Source organism: Dama dama, chromosome 9, assembly GCF_033118175.1.
Source record: "Dama dama isolate Ldn47 chromosome 9, ASM3311817v1, whole genome shotgun sequence".
Lineage (NCBI taxonomy): Eukaryota > Metazoa > Chordata > Mammalia > Artiodactyla > Cervidae > Dama > Dama dama.
In genome coordinates, this window is record NC_083689.1 from 45,207,622 (window position 1) to 45,227,913 (window position 20,292).

The window sequence follows — 20,292 nt, forward strand, 5'->3', positions numbered from 1 at the left end:
TTTACCAATGTTTCTGTGTATATCAAACAACCTCAAATATTCATCAGTGGAATTAGCTGTTTGTGCCAAGCTGCCCACTGCTTGGGAAATGCCTGCCCGTGTCTGTTTGCATCCCATAAAACCCAGGCTGAGGTTGTTTTGATGCTCTAAATAGGTGTGAATTTTCACTACTTCAACAGCATCTCCTTTAGTCAACTGGATGAGCTTTGGTCTATCCGTTTACCTCTGTCATGAGTGGTGGTCTTCTTCATTCACTTAACCACTCAACAGCCTCATTCAGCTGCCATAACATACACTGTTCATCATATTGCTCCGTGGAACTTGTTATAGGAATACCATTAGGGAACATACGTTTGGACAAAAATCACCCAGGAAATCAGAGTGGTCAATAGAAGCTTTCCTGGTCTTGGCACTATGGACATTTTGGGGCTGGTTAATTCTCTGCTGGGCGGTTGCTGCCCTGTGTACCCATGTTCAGCAGCTCCCTGACCTCTCCCCACTACATGCCATTAGCACTCTTCCTTCTAGTTGTAACAACCAAAAATGTCTTCAGACAGTGACAAGTGTCCCCTGGGGGGCAAAATCACCCTCTGGATTACAGAGAACCTCTGGACTACAGCAGTGGTTTTCAATCTTTCACAAAATCAGACCAACCAAAGGGCTTTTGAAAACAGACTTCTGAGCCACCACCCAACGTTTCTAATTGGATAGGTCTGAGGTGGGCCCTGAGGATTTGCATTTTAACAGTGACTGTTGCTGCTGATTCAGGGATCACCTCTGGTCTAAGGAGATCTGGGTGCCAGTCGTTGGCATATCTGGCATGTTTGTGAAATCCCTAATTTGGTGGTTTTCAGATTTGTCTGCAGATTAGAAATACCTGGAAATTGTTTAAACCTTCCAACAGTCCAGCTCTATTCCAGGCCAAATCAATCTCCACTTCTGGGGATGAGGCACAGGCACTGGTATTTTGAAGCTACCCATATAATTTTGATGTGTAGACAGATTTGGGAGCCATTGTTCTAAATATCATTACCTTATTTGTAATGTGGGGTTAAACAGTTTATATCTTCTCAGCACATATGTCCTACAAGTCTCAACAGCACAGCTAAATCAGGAGAACTGACCTACGTGGGACTATGCAATCCTTGCATCCGTGGATGAGAAAATGGGGCAAATGTAGTTACAAAATCCATTCATGGCACTCTGAAATTGGAAGGAGCCCTAGGAACAGGCAGCAGTTCACACTAATCATGGTAAAGGTAGATATGATATGTTGTGCAAAGATAGGGCTCTAGGGGGAAAACAGGAAGCCTTTTGGCATGCCCTGTTGAAAGGAGGTGGATTTCAAGCTTTAGTTTTCAGATTCTCCAGGTGGACTCCACAAAGGACCTGCCCTGGTTTCTGAACCTCAGCCTGGAACCTAGGAAGGAAAAAAGTCAACAAGAGACTGAGACTCCTGATGGAAACTGCAGATTGGGACAATGTGAGGTGAGTAGGGGGATGAAATGGGAGCTGGAGAAGTGGGGAAGTAATTTAAAACTTTTACCTCCATTTATGCAGCCCCATAATTGACAAAGGGCAATTCTACAACTCCCCTCATGTAAAACTTTGCAGCATTTAAAATCTCTAACTGGAAGTTGTTTTTGTTTATTTGTTTGTTTACACCACTCATCTCCAAAAATGAGACCTCTTAAATTGTAAAACCCAGGACTATGCTTTACAAAAAGAAAAGAAAAATCAGTCACCCTGCAAGGGAATAAAAAAAATCATACCAGTGAAGAAAAATCATAAGGGAGAGAACAACGACTTAGGCTATATTTAGTCAACACCATGAAATGACCATTTACACTAAGGATTTCTTTGTTGTTGTTCATTGTGATAATTCTTTAATGTATGCTGGGTGCCACTTCAGATCTAGGTAAGCTAGAAGATGAAAGAATAGAAAAATATATCCTCTTCCTCCATGGAACAGCTTGAAAGAAAAAGAATCACCCTGAATTATTCTGAGACACACACACATCACACATTCACTGCGTACACTACATTGCAGACATGTGTGTCAATACTGAGAAACAGTCATGAAAAGAATAATGAACGGTGTCAGGACAACCAAAGAAGCATCTCTGGGTGCAGGTACTCATGCAGAGCCCCACAGAGCAGATACTGAATTCAGATGGCTGTGCCAGAGGGTGGCCATAGAGGTAATAGTATTTTGTGGATAAGTGTGTGTCTTTTTCTCAGCTACTCACCACACATCCTACAAACATTGCCAATAGTGAACCACATTCTGTGCAAAGAAGGAAAGGACAGAGTCAGTCACTAGAGGTAATTCTCAACCAAGATGGAAGATCCTGCATGCACTGAAGGAGCCCATCCTATCACAACCAACAGAACCCCCTCCAAGGTTTCTGAGAGGAAAACCTTGGAAAGTAAACCTCCAAGTGGAAGAGACTAGGGGCTCTTTGCAGGTACACGTATTGACTATGTGATTATTTTGCAAAACTAATTTGCTTAAGTGAGGAAAGGAAGAGTTCTAACATTTATTGAATATGTATTATGCAAAAGATACACTCTCAACATTTTTCTTACTCAGCATTTTGAAATAACCCTGAGAAATTAGTTTTATGACCCATTTTACAGGGAAATAAGGTTATAAAATTGTAATAGGCAGAAAGAATGTGCTATTTAAGTTTCAGCTGCTATTAATGCCAAGATTATTACCAAAGAGCACTAAATGTATACTAATTATTTAAAGCTTTCAATAGTCCCAACAGTTTTTGAGATGAGGAGCCTAAGACTGAGTAACTTGTCCAAGTCACAGGGCTGGGAAATCGTGGAGCTGAGGCTTGGGACTGAGCTGCCTGACTCCAGAGACTAAATCCTTAAGCACAATGGCTTAAACTGGGTAAAACCTGCAAAAGACATTCTATCATATCTGCATTATTGCAGGTTTTATACATGTGAGTCCTTATTTTTCACTTGCCTTAGAGGAATGGGCAAGAATGGAAAGAAAGGTAACTGATAGTAGAATTTTAGTGCTGAGTTTCCCAACTGGGGACAATTTTGCCCTGCAGAGAACATTTTGCAATGTCTGCACTATTGTTTGTCACAACTGAGAGAAAATGCTTCTGGCATCTAATGGAAGAGTCCAGGATGCTACTAAATGCCCTGTAATGCATAATACAGCACCCTCCCTCAGCAGTGATCCATCTTAAAATGCCAGTTGTGCCAAGGTTGAGAAAGCCTACTCTAAAACACTTAGAAAAAGTTGGGATCTGGCCTAGAAAATAAAAAATATGTTGACCAAGGCTCATGCTGCTTTCCCATTGGAAAAATGGGAATGTTTTACAGCTATAAAATCTATGGAGGCTGAGCCATGTGAGATGCCAAACAATGCAAGCTGTGCCTGCAAGATGCCAAAACAGGGACAATATGAGAAAACGCTCTTTAAGGGAATATTTAAAATATACCTGAGATCTTACTTTTATTGAAGGAATGGTGGGATGAACAGATCAGGAGATCATTGCTATTGAAAAGATTGTTACTTACAGTTCCCGTAAGGAGAGAAAATGCCACACTATACAAGACCATGCAGGAAAGAACTAAGGTTGGTCAGAATGTAGGAAGAGTGAGAGGAATGCATAAGTCAAAGCCTTATGCGTTCACTGGGTTTTGTGGGAAGAACTGAGTGAGGCCGGGTAAGCAACTGAGGAAGTTTAGGATTACATTGAATAATAGTATCAGCGGGCTCTGGGCAACAGGGGTAATCTCTCATTGCCTGGGACGTGGCCCGATGGTGATTCAGGGCATAGGAATAGTGTCCTCGACTCCAGAATCCTGATATTTGGAGGCAGATGGCTGGTTTTCACATTGAAGCCATTCTCCCAGGCAAGTTGTTTACTATGTATAAGAATTGGCTAATCCCCAAGAGGAGCAGTTCTTCCTGTCCTGTGAACCATCAAGAAAACAAAGCATTGTAAAACAGAGAAAATAGATGCAGTGTGTTATGTCTTAACTAAAAGTTCATCTTGAATTGTTTGGGTTTAACAGTGTTAACTTCTCATGCTCAGCTTCAGAGACAGGCTGTGGGAGCAAGACCTGCTATACTCAGTATATTTGACTCAACTGAGTATATTTGATCTGTGTGTGTCCAGTGTGAGCAGCCTGGAAATGGTGGAGTTTAAAGCCATAGATTAGAAGAACCATATGGCTTAGCAGGATGAGCCAGCATGAACACAGAGGAAAGGCTTTCCCTGTGATATACAGTGAGACCTAAGGCAAGTTGTATCTTCTAAGTTCCTTTGCACATTTAACCATGAGAGATGGACAGTGAGTCTCAACTCAGTTCACACTTCAGAGTAGCCTGGGAGGTTTCAGAAGCACAGGTGCTCAGGGCTCACTCCCAGGGATTTGATTCAGGGAAACAGGAAATACAGATCTCCCATAGATTATATGGGCTTCCCAGGTGACCCTAGTAGTAAAGAAGCCGCCTGCCAATGCAGGAGACATGAGATACAGGTTCGATCCCTGCGTCAGGAAGATCCCCTGGAGAAGGGCATGGCAACCCACTCCAGTATTCTTGTCTGGAAAATCTCATGAACAGAGGAGCCTGGTGGCCTACAGTCCATGGGGTTGCAAAGAGACAGGCCTGAGGCGACTTGGGACACACCCACGCATTGTAAATTGCAGCTTGCCCCTAATTTGTAAACTTGTAAATTTGTAATAGATTGTACAGCCCTGCTAGTGATTCTGAAGGACATGCAAATAAAGGCCATAGGTGGTCACATCTCTGGCACGCCTCTGAAATTTGTGGCGCCTCCAGCCCAGTCTCAGTGACCCAGCGGTGTCCAGCAGCTCCAAAATTCTCCCATATTCTCAGCTCATAATAGGACACTGGGCAGTTCAATTTATTTCCTTTCAATTTCTTCATTTAAGTCACTTGCTATCAAACTCAAGACTGGAGATACAAACCAGAATTCAAGTAATTTCCTAGGATCTGGGACATTTGGAACCAAGAATCCAGGAGAACTCAAAATTTCAGGGAATTTGCCTGGTGGGCAGCTCCCTGCAGGCTCACTTATCGCAGAATAAGTAGTCTGAGTTTGACCCTTGTCTACACTTTTTAAAATTGCCTTAGGATGACATATTTGCCATCATAGCTTGACATTGACTGATTGACTTTGCCTGAATAAATGTAATTTAACAAGAGAGAACTTTAAAGCCTCAGAGCCTTCCTAAGGGAAACACTGAAACTGATTTACTTACGCTTACCATGGCATCTACAGGTTTATACTTATCACGAAGACCATTTACTATCAAAAATTTAAAAGGGATCTTCTTACTAAGATAATAAGACTTAGCTATAGGGAAACCACTTAAATGAGGTGACAGTTATCAATATGTTTTGAAGAATAATAATAGTATTAACTATAGGCCAACAATTTAGAAAACTTAGACAAAATTTATAAAATTCCTGGAAAAACAAAGAATGCCAAATTTGGCAAGATAATTGAATAAACCATTGAGCATTAAAAATACTGTTTTGACCAAAAAATAAAAATAAACAAGGTGACAGTTATGAAGATGAGGGCAACATACTTCCAGAAACCCATGTAAAAAGTGATTATAAGCTCTGAACACAATGAGTGTATCTGGGACCCCTGAGGGACAAGGTGGCAAGAGAAACACAGCCATGCGTGGCTCTGCTAGCTGATAAAGCACACTTTGTCTGCCACAGTCACAGGCTCTCATCTATTTCTAACAGAAGTGCATCACATAGATACCTAAGTACATAAAAATTTGTGTGTGCATGCTCAGTCGTGTTTGACTATTTGCCACCACAGGGACTGTAGTTCCTAAGCTCCTCCGTCCACTGGAATTTTTCAGGCAAGAATATTGGAGTGAGTTGCCATTTCCCCCTCCAGGGGATCTTCTCAACCCAGGGATCAAATTCATGTCTCCTGTGTCTCCTGCATTGGCAGGCAGAAAATAAGAATTTTGAATCATATAATTCATATAGGTGTGGATCTAGTTCTCAGACTAAGCATGAGAGTAAATGTTTCCTTTTTATAATTTTTTTCCTGTGTGCCTATTTATTCACTGGAAATATTGTTAAGGATGCTAAGTATATTTTTATAAAAACATAAGGTGTTCTAGGGCACTGTGGTTCCTTTTCTAACTTTTTGAGATGGAAACTTTGATCATTGATTTGTCTTTCCTCTTTTCTAACATTTGTATTCTGAGTTTTAAGTTCCCCTCTGAACACTGCCTTGGCTGAATACCATGTCTGTTATAGTAGCTTTTCTTTGTGAAAAAATGTCCACCCTATAGCAATCTGCAAGACTGTTAGGAAGAACTCCCACAGCCCCTAAGTCAGCCTTGCCAGTTACTTCCTGCTGCTCATCTGTCACCTTCTCTCTGACTCAGAGTGGACGCTTCTGAGCCCTTGGTGAACTCTTGGTGAGCCGTTCACTTTCCTCCCCACAGTGAAGTTCAGCAGGAGGCAGTCAGAGGGACCTGGAACCATTCCTCCTCCACTAACTTTGTTCTCACCAGCCTTTTTAATGAGAGCCGGATGCACTTGTTCCTCTTCAGCATGGTGGTGGTCATCTATACACTTGCCATGGCCGGCAATGCTGCCATGGTCCTCCTGATCTGGGCAGATGCCCGGCTCCACACACCCATGTACTTCCTCCTCAGCCAGCTATCCTTCTTGGACATCTTCTTCACCTCAGTCACTGTCCCCAAGATGATAGCAGGCTTCCTCTTTGGATGGATAAGCATCTCATTTGGAGGCTGTGGAGCACAAATGTTTTTCTTCATGTTCCTGGGGGCTGCAGAGTGCATCCTGCTGGCCCTCATGGCCTATGACCGCTACGTGGCCATCTGTAACCCTCTGCGCTACCCGGTGCTCATGAGTCGCCAGACCTGCCTGCTCCTGGTGGCTGCCTCCTGGCTGGGAGGGTCACTCAACGCCTCCATCCAGACTGCACTGACCCTGCAGTTCCCCTACTGTGGCTCACGGAAGATTGCACACTTCTTCTGTGAGGTGCCTTCACTGTTGAGGTTGGCCTGTGCTGACACAGCCACCTATGAGCGGGTGCTCTTTGTGACGGGTGTGGTGGTCCTCCTGGTGCCCATTGCCTTCATCACCACCTCCTATGCCTTAATCCTCGCAGCTGTGCTCCGGATGCACTCTGTGGAGGGGCGTAAGAAGGCCCTAGCCACCTGCTCCTCCCACTTGGCAGTCGTCAACCTCTTCTACGGGCCCCTTGTCTACACTTACATGTTACCTGCATCCTACCACTCTCCTGGCCAGGATGATGTAGTATCCGTCTTCTATACCGTCCTCACACCCATGTTGAATCCTGTCATCTACAGCCTCAGGAACAAGGAAGTAACAGGAGCAATGAAGAAGGTCATAGGGAAGTGTGGGGTAGGTAGGACTGTTTAAAACCCAGCAGAGAAGGATCCTCACCTCTAAGATGTGCCTGTGGCTCCAGGTGCCCATCCTAGGATTGCCTTCCAGAATAAGCAGTCTCAAATCCACATACAGAAAAGTGAAAGGGGCACTCCTCATTCCCTTCCAGCTCCCACACTTCAAAGAGATGCCCAGATGGTTTGTGTCCACTCCCCACTCACCTTCCCCACCTCAACAAACTCTAGGCCAGCTTCTCCATCCATCCCTTGTCTGAAGCAGCAGTCATTCATCTTCTCCATGTCACTGAGTGTCCAAGGGCTTCCCTTCCCTGCAAAGGGCCTTCATTGCTGGCTATTTCCCCAAACATCTCCTTTATTCTTCTCCTCCAGCCACAATAACTCTCTTGCTGTTGCTCAAAATTCCTAAGTACAGTCCCACCTAGTGGTCCTTCAATGCAGAGGTCTCAATCCCTGGGCACTTCCCCCTACATGTTTGCATGGTTTTTGCCTTCACTTCATTTAGGAACTGCTCAAATGTGACCTTTTAGGGATTCCTTCACTGGCCATCCTGTCCAAAATGTCATTCCCACTCCATCATCTTTTTCTAACTTCATTTGTGTATTCTACGTTTCTTTTTCCCTTTAAATGTACGGGAGTACAGAGGCTTTGATTCTTAATTCTGATTCCTAGAAGAATGACGGGCACATGGTCCATCAATAAATACTGGTTGAATCAACAGATAAAGCTAAAGAACATTTTCTTACCTTATCCAATGTTGGCACTGTTGTTAGTTCCTCCTTGAAGATCTCTCTTCTGACCCACCCCTTCCTATTGAGTGATGAGTGCCTCTGGACCTGGTGCCTATGCCTTCTCAATCCACACTCTCTCTTATCACTCTAATTCATGGCTATGACTTCAGTTACCACCTGACACCAAACTTGGTCATATATTTATAAGCTAGCCAGATATCTCCTACAAGACCTTTAATACCCAACTCCACATGACACCCCACTGGATTTTTCAAAGGTACCTCAAATTCGTCACGCCAAGACACAAAGTCATGATCTCACTTTCATGTCAGGTTGAGTGAATGTCTCACCAGCTCAGTAGGTGTGCATCGCCACTCATATTCAGTCTCTCACAAAGTCCTCAAGACCGTCCCTTTGACTGTCAATGCTTACCTTCCCTTAGGGTGCATTCCCTTAGGGCTGCAGCTACCACTACCATATCTCTAAAGATACAGTGGATGAGTCAGGAATGTCCAAACAGGTCTCCTTGCCCCCATTCTTACCACACTTCATGTACAAAACCACAGGTTTTTTCCTCAACATGTAGCCAATGAGATTTCTGAACACAAATCTAACCCCATGCCGCCGACTTCACCCTATAGCCTCCCCTTAAATTGTTTTAGCAATTGCCATTGTTCCTTCACGTGCCATCCTCTGACACATGATATATTTTTACATACATATATTGTTTGCCACCTGTCTTCTACTCTAAGGTAAGCTCCATGAGGACAAATGTTGTCTTTGTACTTGACACATAGTTAGCATTTATTAAATATTGAATAATGACTACATGAATGAATTAATGCACTCAGGCAAAACAAATAGTGTTTCCCATTGCTTACAAAGCCCTGAAGAGTCTGGTCTTCTTGGCTTCATCTCATGTTTCTTTCTCCTTAATTCTGCTCCTCTGCTCCTTCTTCCTTCCAGGTCATTTCCAGAGATGTTCCTCTGCCTGGGATGCTGCTTTCTCCTCTGTGCTTAAAATCCTTCCTTCCTTAGCCCAAGTATCATCTCTTCAAGGAATTCTTCATGATTCAAAACTGAGTCAAGTTCTTTTAGATATGTCCCATATCCTTCCTAGCCTTTAGTTCTTCAATTAAGTCTGTCTCCTCACAGTGCGTGAGAGCAGGGAGTCTCCATGACTTCACCACAGTGCCTAACTTTGCACCTGGCACATTACAATGCCTCAATAAGTATCAAAAAGAAAGAAAGGAAGAATACAGGCAGAAAGGAGGGAAAGCAGAAGGCAGCAGGAAAGCAGGGAGGGAAGAAGAGATAGAGACTGATTTGCAGTCTTGTACCTCCAAATTAGACCAACTTTGTACCATAAATCTTTGCTTATATAATGCAACTGCCGTAATAGATGCCACCGATCACTCTATGTATTTTAAGATGTCTCTAAAAGTCTTCAGAGGCCAGAAATCCATCCTGAAAGCCCAATCTACATCCTTTATGCCAAACCTGGATAATAAAAATTGAGAACAGGCCAGCCTTTTCTTCCACTTCTGGTCATATATAGTGAGGATCACATTGTGCTTCCAGATGCTTCAGGTGCATCTTCAGTAGGAGTTAGCAGTGTAGCAGAAGACATCAAGACCAAAATCAACTACCAGACTGTCCCTTTTGACAGTTGCTTCCCCCACCAGGATCAGACCAGGAACTACTGACAGAACTACCTGACTTCCACTGCTATGAGAAGGCAATGACTGCTAAAGCGGGAGAGAGAAGTGGCATGTGCAAATGGTACCTGCATATGTAAAAGTCCTTCTACCCCATATCCTGGGTATCAGCCTGGAATGACTGGCAGACAGAAAGAATGTTTCCTGGGAAGATGTGATCTGGCTCCATCCCACTTCCTCTGTCCTCCATCCTTCTCCCAGTGTGGTGAAGGAGAACCTAAGTACATGGTGACCCCCACCCTAGGATCCTGAATCATGGCTTAACTAATGATAAATTACTCATTAGAAAAGTCAGTGGGGGTGGGGGATGAGAACATCATTGAGAAGTATGTTTTCACCCAAACACTTTAACCACATTCCCTTCTCAAGAAGAGATTAACTAAGGGGAGAGTGAGTTCTATTCCAAAGGATTATGTGCAGGCCAATGTCTTATAATCTCATCCTGCCACAGAATTCCAGAACAGGATCCCCTTCTTCACCACAATTCCCAACTCTGTACATTATAAGCACGACCTTTAACTCCTTAGCACTTGCCCAAGCAAAGGAGAAAGCCATAATTTGCAGCTATTGATATGTCTGACCTCTCACTCATCAAATAGGTAGGCAAGTTTTGAAAACTGACAAGTGGAAGATAACCTGTCTACTCATGCCTTCCTTTGCTACAGAGAGCAAGCTATGTTAAGATATAAAGTTTGACCTTCTTCTTTGTCTCCTGTGTCTCCTGCATTTCTTGCATTGACAGGCGGATTCTTTACCACTAAGTCACCTGGGAAGCCCATAGATAGAGATCTAGATAGATAAAGCTTTTAGATATAGATCTCAGATAGATGATAGGTCATATACTTATATACACATATGATAGATAACAGATAGATGATAAATAGATACCCCAATTTCAACTGAGCAGACACTGCCTAGAATACGTTTCCCGGTTATCAATGCGACTAGGTATGGCTATGTCCCTAATCTCTGAATGGTGGCCCCTAAGCACAAATGTCGCCGTTCAGCAGGGTCCTCAAATGTCAGGGCAGTGTCACATTCCTCTCCACCCCACCACACTTTCCTTCTGGCTGACATGTAGTCATAACAAATGGAGCTTCAGTGGACATCTTGGAATATGAGACAGAAACCAGGAAATGAGAATATCAGAACAGCAATAAGGAAGGAAATTGAGTTTCTGAAATCATGGAGTTGATCAACCACTCTGTTTTCTGGCACTTGCAGTGCATTTAATTCTAATTAACAACACTTCACACCACAAAAGTGAAAGGAAGAGTTGACCCTTTTCATGGTGTGGCAGGAATGGCTGTAGAGCCCCATACTGCTGGAATGCCAGGGAGAAAAAAATAATTTCTGAAAACTAGGTTAAACACACCAAAATGTACACACCAGAATACAACATGAGGACTGTAAGTTGCTTTGAGAATTTGATCTCCACATGAAAAAAAATGGCAAACTCCAATTAGAACTGGCATTTAAGAAAGTACACATCATAGAATTTCCAATTTATGATGTAGGCTACTAGCTTTTTCCTTTTAATAGAATATGAAAACATGAAAATGGGAAGATTTTAAAACTGACTCAGCAGGAAATATTTGGCAAATGACATGGGAAAGCCTAGCTCTATTAAACATGAGAGATGCCAAGCATCCTTCATCATACGTCCTACACTTAGGAAGCAGAAGAAATAATAAGAAACATAATCTAGATAGGGACCTTGTTATGTCTGTTATGTGTGTGCATGTGTGCTCAGTCGTGTCCAACTGTTGGCAACCCTATGCACTGTAGCCCACCAGGCTCCTCTTTCCATGGGATTTCCCAGGCAAGAATACTGGAGTCAGTTGCCATTTCCTTTTCCAGGGAATCTTCCCAACCAAGGGATCAAACCTGTGTCTCCTGCATTTCTTGCATTGACAGGCGGATTCTTTACCACTAAGTCACCTGGGAAGCCCATAGATAGAGATCTAGATAGATAAAGCTTTTAGATATAGATCTCAGATAGATGATAGGTCATATACTTATATACACATATGATAGATAACAGATAGATGATAAATAGATCACTGACTAGATAGGTGATAGATACATAGATAGATAATCACATTTTCTTCATTCACTCCTCCATAGATGGACATTTACATTGTTTCCCTATCTTGGCTATAGTGAATAATGCATCAATGAACATGGGAGTACTTATACCTCTTCAAGACACTAATTTCATTTCCTTTGGGATTATCCAGAATTGTGATTGCTGGATCATATAGTAGTTCTATTTTTAGTTTTTTGAGGATAATGTTTGTTTATGCAAGTGTAAGTAGTGTTTCCATCTTCTTCATGGCCTTGATATTCCTCTGGAGAGGTGATTTATAGTACTTTTACTATCAGCTTCTTCCTGGGAGTAGGCCCACCCCCAAAGAAAGAATTGATGGCAGCCTCATTCCTCAGAAGTTGTTGCTTTTAGTAAGATAAATGAAGCTCTGAGAAGGCTTCTTTCTTTGAATCTGTTAATGTCAAATATCTTCAGCTTAAAATAATCTTCATATCAACTCAGTTTCTGAGCAGGTCCCCACACTTCACTGCATAAAGGCATAAAGACATAAAGATTCTCCAGTTTCCTACCAGTTGGCATTTTCTCATCCTTAGCAGCCAGTGTAAAGGTCTTGCCCTCAACTGGTAATTCTCACTGCTTTTTCCCCCCAATAGTAGCAGCCCTGAGATTTGAGCTGAAAGCTGGTATCCCATCAAAGGTCTGATAACTCCACTTGAAGCATTTCCTCCAAGGATACTTTCCAGCCTTTCTTTCTCCCTTCTTTATCTGGAGAGAGACCTGGGAGACTATACTCAATAGGCAGATGGAGGGGCAGGATTTACACACTTTCAGATACTCCACCCCTGATCTACCCAAGCCTAGGACATCACCCACACCTCCTCGCAGGGCCTTTTTCAGCTAGTCTCTCACAGAGACTCTCGTTCCCTTGGTCACTTTGGCAAGTGTGCCTACAGACTACCTCCTTGCCCTCAGGTGCAGGAAAGCACACACCTGGGACAGGGAAGTAGCGATGTAGCCACCTGTGTCTCTGCCTTTCTTGCTCTCAGCTGGGACATAGACAAGGCAATCTCAGAAAATCTTTGACTGTTCCATCTGTGACCTTCACCACTTCTTTTCACTTCTAAGTCAACTTCCTCATCAATTATTTTATTTTTTAAATTTTGGACTATTTATTCAAAAGATCATGGCACCTGGTCCCATCACTTCATGGCTAATAGATGGGGAAACAGTGGGAACAGTGGCAGACTTTATTTTGGGAGGCTCCAAAATCACTGCAGATGGTGACTGCAGCCATGAAATTAAAAGATGCTTGCTCCTTGGAAGAAAAGTTATGACCAACCTAGACAGCATGTTAAAAATTTGCCAACAAAGGTCCGTCTAGTCAAAACTACAGTTTTTCCAGTAGTCATGTAAGGATGTGAGCGTTGGACTATAAAGAAAGCTGAGTGCCAAAGAATTGATGCTTTTGAACTGTGGTGTTGAAGAAGATCCTTGAGAGTCCCTTAGATAGCAAGGGGAGCCAACCAGTCCATCCTAAAGGAAATCAGTCCTAAATATTCATTGGAAGGACTGATGCTGAAGCTGAAACTCCAACACTTTGGCCACCTGATGCAAACAGCTGACTCATTTGAAAAGACCCTGATGCTGGGAAAGATTGGGGGCAGGAGAAGAAGGGGATGACAGAAGATGAGATGGTTGGATGGCATCACCAACTCAATGGACATGACTTTGGGTAAACTCCAGGAATTGGTGATGGACAGGGAGGCCTGGCGTGCTGCAGTTCATGGGGTCTCAAAGAGTCAGACACGACTGAGCGACTGAACTGAACTGATACTCTGCATACTAACACAACATTGCAACGCAACTACACTCCAATAACTTTTTTAAAGTACAGTGTAAATATAACTATCAAATCCACTGAGAACTCCCCCAAAATTATGTGACTCCTTTTATTGAGCTACTTGCTTTATTGTGTTGGTCTGGAAACAAGACCTCACTATCTCCAAGGTATGCCTACATGTTACCAATGTTAATTTCACTTGTTTATTTTTACTTTTCTTTGTAAATTTAAAAATACAAGTGTAGCTCATTGTATTTTTATTGGACTGCACTGGTCTAGATTATTGACAGTCCAGTGAAATATTTACCTTAGACATTTTGTATTGTCTCCTTTGTAAGGTGCTGTTCTGTCTGTTTGCTTATCACTTTATGTAGTCTCATTATTTAAAAAAAATTTTAAAACAAAGTTAAAAGCTTTTTTTCTTACCAGAGAAAAGAAACAAGAAAGTGTCCAAGTGCCCAAACAGTTATTGATGTTGCTAAATATTGGTCTGTGTTAAACCTTAAACCTTTTCACAGAAATTCCTCTCTTTCAAGGCACATGGTAGGATTACTCTGCCCCAGCCCCCTGAAGTTAGGCATACCCATTAGAATGTGATCTGGGGGGACATTTAAGAATCAATCCAATGATTGATTTGTGCATATCCTTGCATCCCTTGAATAAATCCCACTTGAATATGGTGTATTATCCTTTTAATATGTTGTTGGATTCTGTTTGCTGCTATTTTGTTGAGGATTTTTGCATCTATGTTCATCAGTGATATTGACCTATACTTTTCTTTTATATGGTATCTTTGTCTGAGCTTGGTATGAGGATAATGGTGGTCTCAAAGAATGAGTTTGGGAGTGTTCCTCCCTCTGCAATTTTTTGGAACAGTGTCAGAAGGATGTGTATTAACTCTTAGCTAAATGTTTGATATAACCTTCCTGTGGAGCCATCTGGTAATGGACTTTTGTTTGTTGGGTGTTTTTAATCACATTTCAATTTCAGTACTTGTGATTGGTCTGTACATATTTTCTATTTCTTCCTGGTTCAGTCTTGGGAGATTGTACCTTTCTAAAAATGTGTTCACTTCTTCCAGGTTGTCCATTTTATGGGCATATAGAGTTACTTGTAGCAGTCTCTAATGATCCTTTGCATTTGTGTGGTATAAGACTGGCCACACTGTCTTTCCCCTGCTGTAGTGACTCGGGAAGCTCAATTTGAGACAGAGCTTCCTGCCACTCCATGGCAACACGGAGTATAATTTAGAAATAAAATTATATGTTCATGGTGTTAAGTTACTGAAAATTGTGATGTTTGTTACTACAGCAAGACCTGACCCATTTTGACTGATGCATATTCTATCACTGGTAATTTAGACAGGAAGCCACCCTGATCAGGTATATACACAGTGTGTGTTGCTGTATCTTATAATTGTTGGACTCCAGTCTCTTACTGGACTCTGAGTTCCTTGAGGATAGAAATAGTATGCACTTAATTTCTTCACACCACCATCAGATCTGACACATAGTTAGAAGTTAGCACATATTTGAAGACTGAATGGAACAAATGAATTAATCGATGAGTCTCATAACAGGTAGCTAAGTCTTTTGGGCAGGGAGATTTCTCAGAGGAAGATAGAATAGAAGGAGTAAAAAGATTGCCAAATTAAGCTTGGAGCTCAAATAAGTATAATAAGCATAAGTTTATTGTGGCATATAGCTACAGATATGAGTGTTCATTTTTGGTTTTCATTTTGTTCTTCTGTTTTCTTGCTTGCTTGCTTGAGTTTTTTGTTTTGTTTTTTTGCTAGCCCTGTTCTAGTGCCTGTATGATTCCAGAATCAGATGTTGGCAGGTCACCTGACAAGAGTACACTAAAGCAGTGAAGGAATGAATCACTAAAGAGACAGGAACTAGAAGCTAAACTTGATCAGCAATGATAAGATAACTACCCAGTGGAAGGTGATAGAAAGGTGTGTTTATAGCAGTTGAGGCATTAGTGGAGCTTGAAAAAGTAAATATCAGCTCAAAATCTTCCCACCATTGATCAGGCTGGGAGAGAAGACAGATAAATACCAGGTGCAAAGTTAACAGGAAACATTTCTCCTGGGGTAGGAATAAAGTTTTTATCTCTTCAGTCATAAAGTTGAATGACTATTGCTTTCTTAATGAGAAACTTGCCTAAAAAAATCTAAGTCACTTTGCAGACAAATATCCTTAATCTCCAACCTAGGAGCAAAGGTGCAGATATGAGATTTTAGGCATTCACTTCTTTTTTTTTTTTTTTTTTCCCATTTATTTTTATTAGTTGGAGGCTAATTACTTTACAATATTGTAGTGGTTTTTGCCATACATCGACATGAATCAGCCATGGATTTACATGTATTCCCCATCCCGATCCCCCCTCCCACCTCCCTCCCCACCCGATCCCTCTGGGTCTTCCCAGTGCACCAGCCCCGAGCACTTGTCTCATGCATCCAACCTGGGCTGGTGATCTGTTTCACCCTTGATAATATACATGTTTTGATTCTGTTCTCTCAAAACATCCCACCCTCGCCTTCTCCCACAGAGTCCAAAAGTCTGTTCTGTACATCTGTGTCTCTTTTTCTGTCCTGCATATAGGGTTATCATTACCATCTTTCTAAATTCCATATATATGCATTAGTATACTGTATTGGTCTTTATCTTTCTGGCTTACTTCACTCTGTATAATGGGCTCCAGTTTCATCCACCTCATTAGAACTGATTCAAATGAATTCTTTTTAATGGCTGAGTAATATTCCATGGTGTATATGTACCACAGCTTTCTTATCCATTCATCTGCTGATGGGCATCTAGGTTGCTTCCATGTCCTGGCTATTATAAACAGTGCTTCTATCTTAACATTGTCATTTCGGCGGTCCACCTCACAGTCCAAACCTGACGAGGATCTATCTACATATGGTTGTGCTTCACTTTGAGCTTCATGTAAATTTCTCCCAAGTGTCACTCTTCTCCCAAATTCTGTAATAATTCTTTGTTTGGTGACATGTCCCAGAGTTCCTACTCAAATCAAGAAACTTAACTATGTGGGGCTACAGGGTTATCCTTGGTTATCTAGTTGTTGAGTCTAGCAAAGTTTCTCAGCCTCAGCACTATTAACATTTTAGGTCAGATAATTCTTTGTTGTAGCAGTGAGGGAGACAAACCTGTGCATTGTTCAGCATGCTCAGCAGCACCTCTGACCTCTAGTCACTAGACACCAGTAGCACCCCCAGTTGTGACAGCCAGAAATGTCTTGGTACCCTGTCAAATGTCTCTGGAGATTACATTCACCACCCGCTGAGAGTCACTGGGCTAGGACATACATTATCAATGGTGACCATATCATCAGTAAGATCTTCAAATTTTTAAGTTTTGTAACTGGAGTATTTTTGAGGAAGGGGGGAGAAATCTTATATATCACAATAGTGTGTGGCCCTCCAAAAGATCATAGTACATGTACAAGTAAACAATATAACAGCGGTATTAAAATTTCACAACAGAGGAGCCAATAGGAAGAAAAGGGGTCTAAACAGGCCCTTGTAGAAGGGCAATAATGGAAAGCAGTTGAGAAACTACAGGCCTGGATAAGCTGCAGTGGAAGCGGAAGTGAGAGTGTTGGAAGGAACTGAAGTTAGAGCATGAGTAATGGCAGACTCCATTCAGGGACATCTGTCTGGGAGTTAGGAATCCTATTCTGTGGTTGTGTGGGAGTGCAGGGAAGGCAAAATGCAGAGGAGAGCAATCTGATAGCTCTGGGGTTTAGGCTATTTGAGTTTAAAGTAATTTAACATTCCAATTTACCGCCTAGCTAGCTAGTTCCAAGCATACAACCACCTCCAGAGCAGAGGGGGGCCACTTCTACTGGTTACCTTGGGCTGCTGTAACAAACTACCAAAATGAATGGCTCAAAACAACAGAAATGTATTTTCTCATTGTTCCGAAATCAGGTGTTGGCAGAGCCACCCTTTCTCCAAATGCTCGTGGGGAGTGTCTGTTCCTTGCCTCTTCCTGCTTCTAGTGGCTGTCAGAATTCCTTGTGGCCATATGAGTTCAACCTCTGCTTCCATAGTCTCATAGTCCTGTTCTCCTCTCTGAGTCTTCTCCTCTGTGAGTCTCTCAGAACTCCTCCTGCTTCTCTCTTCTAAGAATACATATTAAGGGCCACCCAGATAATCTAGGGGAAAGGTCTCAAGATCCCCAACTTAATCAAATCTTTTGCCATCTGAGGCAATATTCACAGGTTAAAGATTAAGATATGGATATAACTTTAGGGACCCATCCAACCCATCACAGTACTATGCTAACACAGATATAGATCATTTTTTGTTGTGACCGAAAGTTCTTTTGCACAGGGCTATAGCAAGGAAAATTATAAGCCAAGAGTCAAAACATTTGATGAGGGCTTCCCTGGTGACTTGGTGGCAAAGAATCCACCTGCCAATGCAGGAGACACAGGTTCAATCCCTGATACAAGAAAATCCCATATGCTATGCAGCAACTAAGCCCATGAACCACAACTACTGAGTCAGCACTAGACTCTGTGCTCTGCAAAAAGAGAAGTCCCCTGCTCGTCACAAGTAGAGAAAAGCGCCCCCAGAAACAGAGACCCAGAACAGTCAAAAACAAATAATTAAATAAAATTATTTCCAAAAATTTTGAAGAGTGATCAGAACTGACCTAGCAGCTAGTGAACTTATCACAAAGAATGAAGTCAATGTAAATGTCAAGGGAGTAGTTCGTGTTTTTTTTTTTAATCGCGGTTTTGAAAAGCCATAAAATTTCCCATTTTAATTATTAAGTACATAATACAATAGTGTTAACTATAATCACATTATTGTGCAACAGATCACTAGAAATTCATATTGCAAACCTGGACCTCTATACCCATTGAACAACTACCCCTTTCCTCCTCTCCCCGCCCCCCACCCCCAGTCCCTAGTAACTATTGCTTTGCTTCCTGTTTTGAAGAGATGGAGCAGAGATGTTTAGAGTTGACAGATAATTGGATCAGCCACCATAAGATATCTTTAATCAGGTATGTGAGTGAACACCAAACAACTAAGAAAAGCGGTAACTCAGCTTGACTCATTTCTCTCAATTCTCTGGACCACGGAAACAGCCCATCAGCCTTTTTCCAGTCACGTGAGCTTCTGAGGCTCTAGCATCTCCTTGGCCACAGCTCCCGCGAAGTGTGGGAAGAGCAAGAGGAGGGACCAGTAGGGATGGGCCAATTAGGAAGCAGAGGCCCCGCCCCTGCGCTTGCGCAGTACTCTCTGGCCCGCTCCAGGAAGAGCTGTGTTCCCGGGTGCAGGTGCTAGGTAACACGTGTGGCCACTTGCCTGGCCACACAACACACCAGGGAGCTAGACACAGCCCACTTGCTCCCGGAACCCTATAGAAAGTAGCGGACAAGCCGGAAGGAGCCCCAGACCACTTCCGAATACCAGGTGCCTCCAAAGGCCAAGCTCACAGTGGCCCACCCAGCAAGTAGGGCCTCAGGAGGGGTTCACAAGTGGCAGAAATCCTATTCCTGTGGGAGGTCGATCCTGGACAGACTGGGTGTTTCTTCCTGTGGACCTGGGCTGACTAGCTCCTGTCTTTCAGAAAGAAGGGGACAAGGCATCAGCCATGCAACAAGCAGCTCCCAGCAGCCTTCTCTTGGCCTGTAGCCTGGCCTTGGCACCTTTCCTCGCAGGTACGTGTACAGGGTGTGTCCCTAGCCAAATTCTCTCATCACCGTTTCCCCACCCACATTCCTGTATCCCTAGCTGAGTTATCGTCTGTATTCCTCTTTGCATTCTCTCATTAATGCACTCATTCCTGCATTCCCACCCTTGTTCTTCCATTCTTTGTATTCTGCAGACCTCAGTGACACTTTCCTTGTGGGTGCTATGCTCGGCATGGACATCTGCAGTGATTATACAGGCATCATCCCTGCCCTCATAGGTCTTACAATGTACCGACCAGTGTTGGGAACAGAGTCCTGAGTGTCAGTTCAAATCAACTCCAACTCCTTACCGCCTGGCCTCAGGCAAATAACTGAGCCCATCCACGGGGCTTCCCAGGTGGGGCTAATGGTAAAGAACTCACATGCTGGTGCAGGAGACATGAGAGATACAGGTTTGATCCCTTGTCGGGAAGATCCCCTGGAGAAGGGCATGGCAACACACTCCAGTGTTCTTGCCTGGAGAATCCCATGGACAGAGGAGCCTGGCGGGCTACAGGCCACAGGGTCACAAAGAGTCAGACACGACTGAAGTGACTTAGCCATCACGCACATGCCTCTAAGTGACTCAGAATGGGCTTCCTAAGTGACTCAGAATCTGCCAGCAATGCAGGATACATCCCTGCATTGATTTGATCCCTGTGGGAGGAGGGCATGGCAACTCACTCCAGTATTTCTTCCAGTTCAGGTATCATTGCCTTGGGCCCCAGAGGGCACAGGGAGGCTCGAGGGCAACTTCGAGGGGAGAGGAGGAAGTAATACTGCCACACTTAACCTGGTGAC

General features: G+C 42.9%; 1 protein-coding gene across 1 annotated transcript; it reads left to right on the top strand.

The window, feature by feature from the left end:
• The first annotated feature begins 1,459 nt into the window (after positions 1-1,459).
• On the top strand, positions 1,460-19,275 carry LOC133062875 (olfactory receptor 2T27-like). Its single transcript, XM_061152233.1, has 3 exons — positions 1,460-1,488; positions 6,487-7,435; positions 19,183-19,275. Exons 1-3 carry the CDS (start codon positions 1,460-1,462, stop codon positions 19,273-19,275), a joined length of 1,071 nt encoding a protein of 356 aa, XP_061008216.1.
• The last annotated feature ends 1,017 nt before the right edge of the window (positions 19,276-20,292 follow it).

Excerpts from the sequence above, each read along its gene's own strand:
- LOC133062875 (XM_061152233.1), top strand. The coding sequence starts at position 1,460 with ATGGAAACTGCAGATTGGGACAATGTGAG. Across the intron at positions 1,489-6,486 it reads GCAGATTGGGACAATGTGAG|TGAAGTTCAGCAGGAGGCAG; the intron begins GTGAGTAGGGGG and ends TCCTCCCCACAG. Across the intron at positions 7,436-19,182 it reads AGGTCATAGGGAAGTGTGGG|AAAGTAGCGGACAAGCCGGA; the intron begins GTAGGTAGGACT and ends GGAACCCTATAG.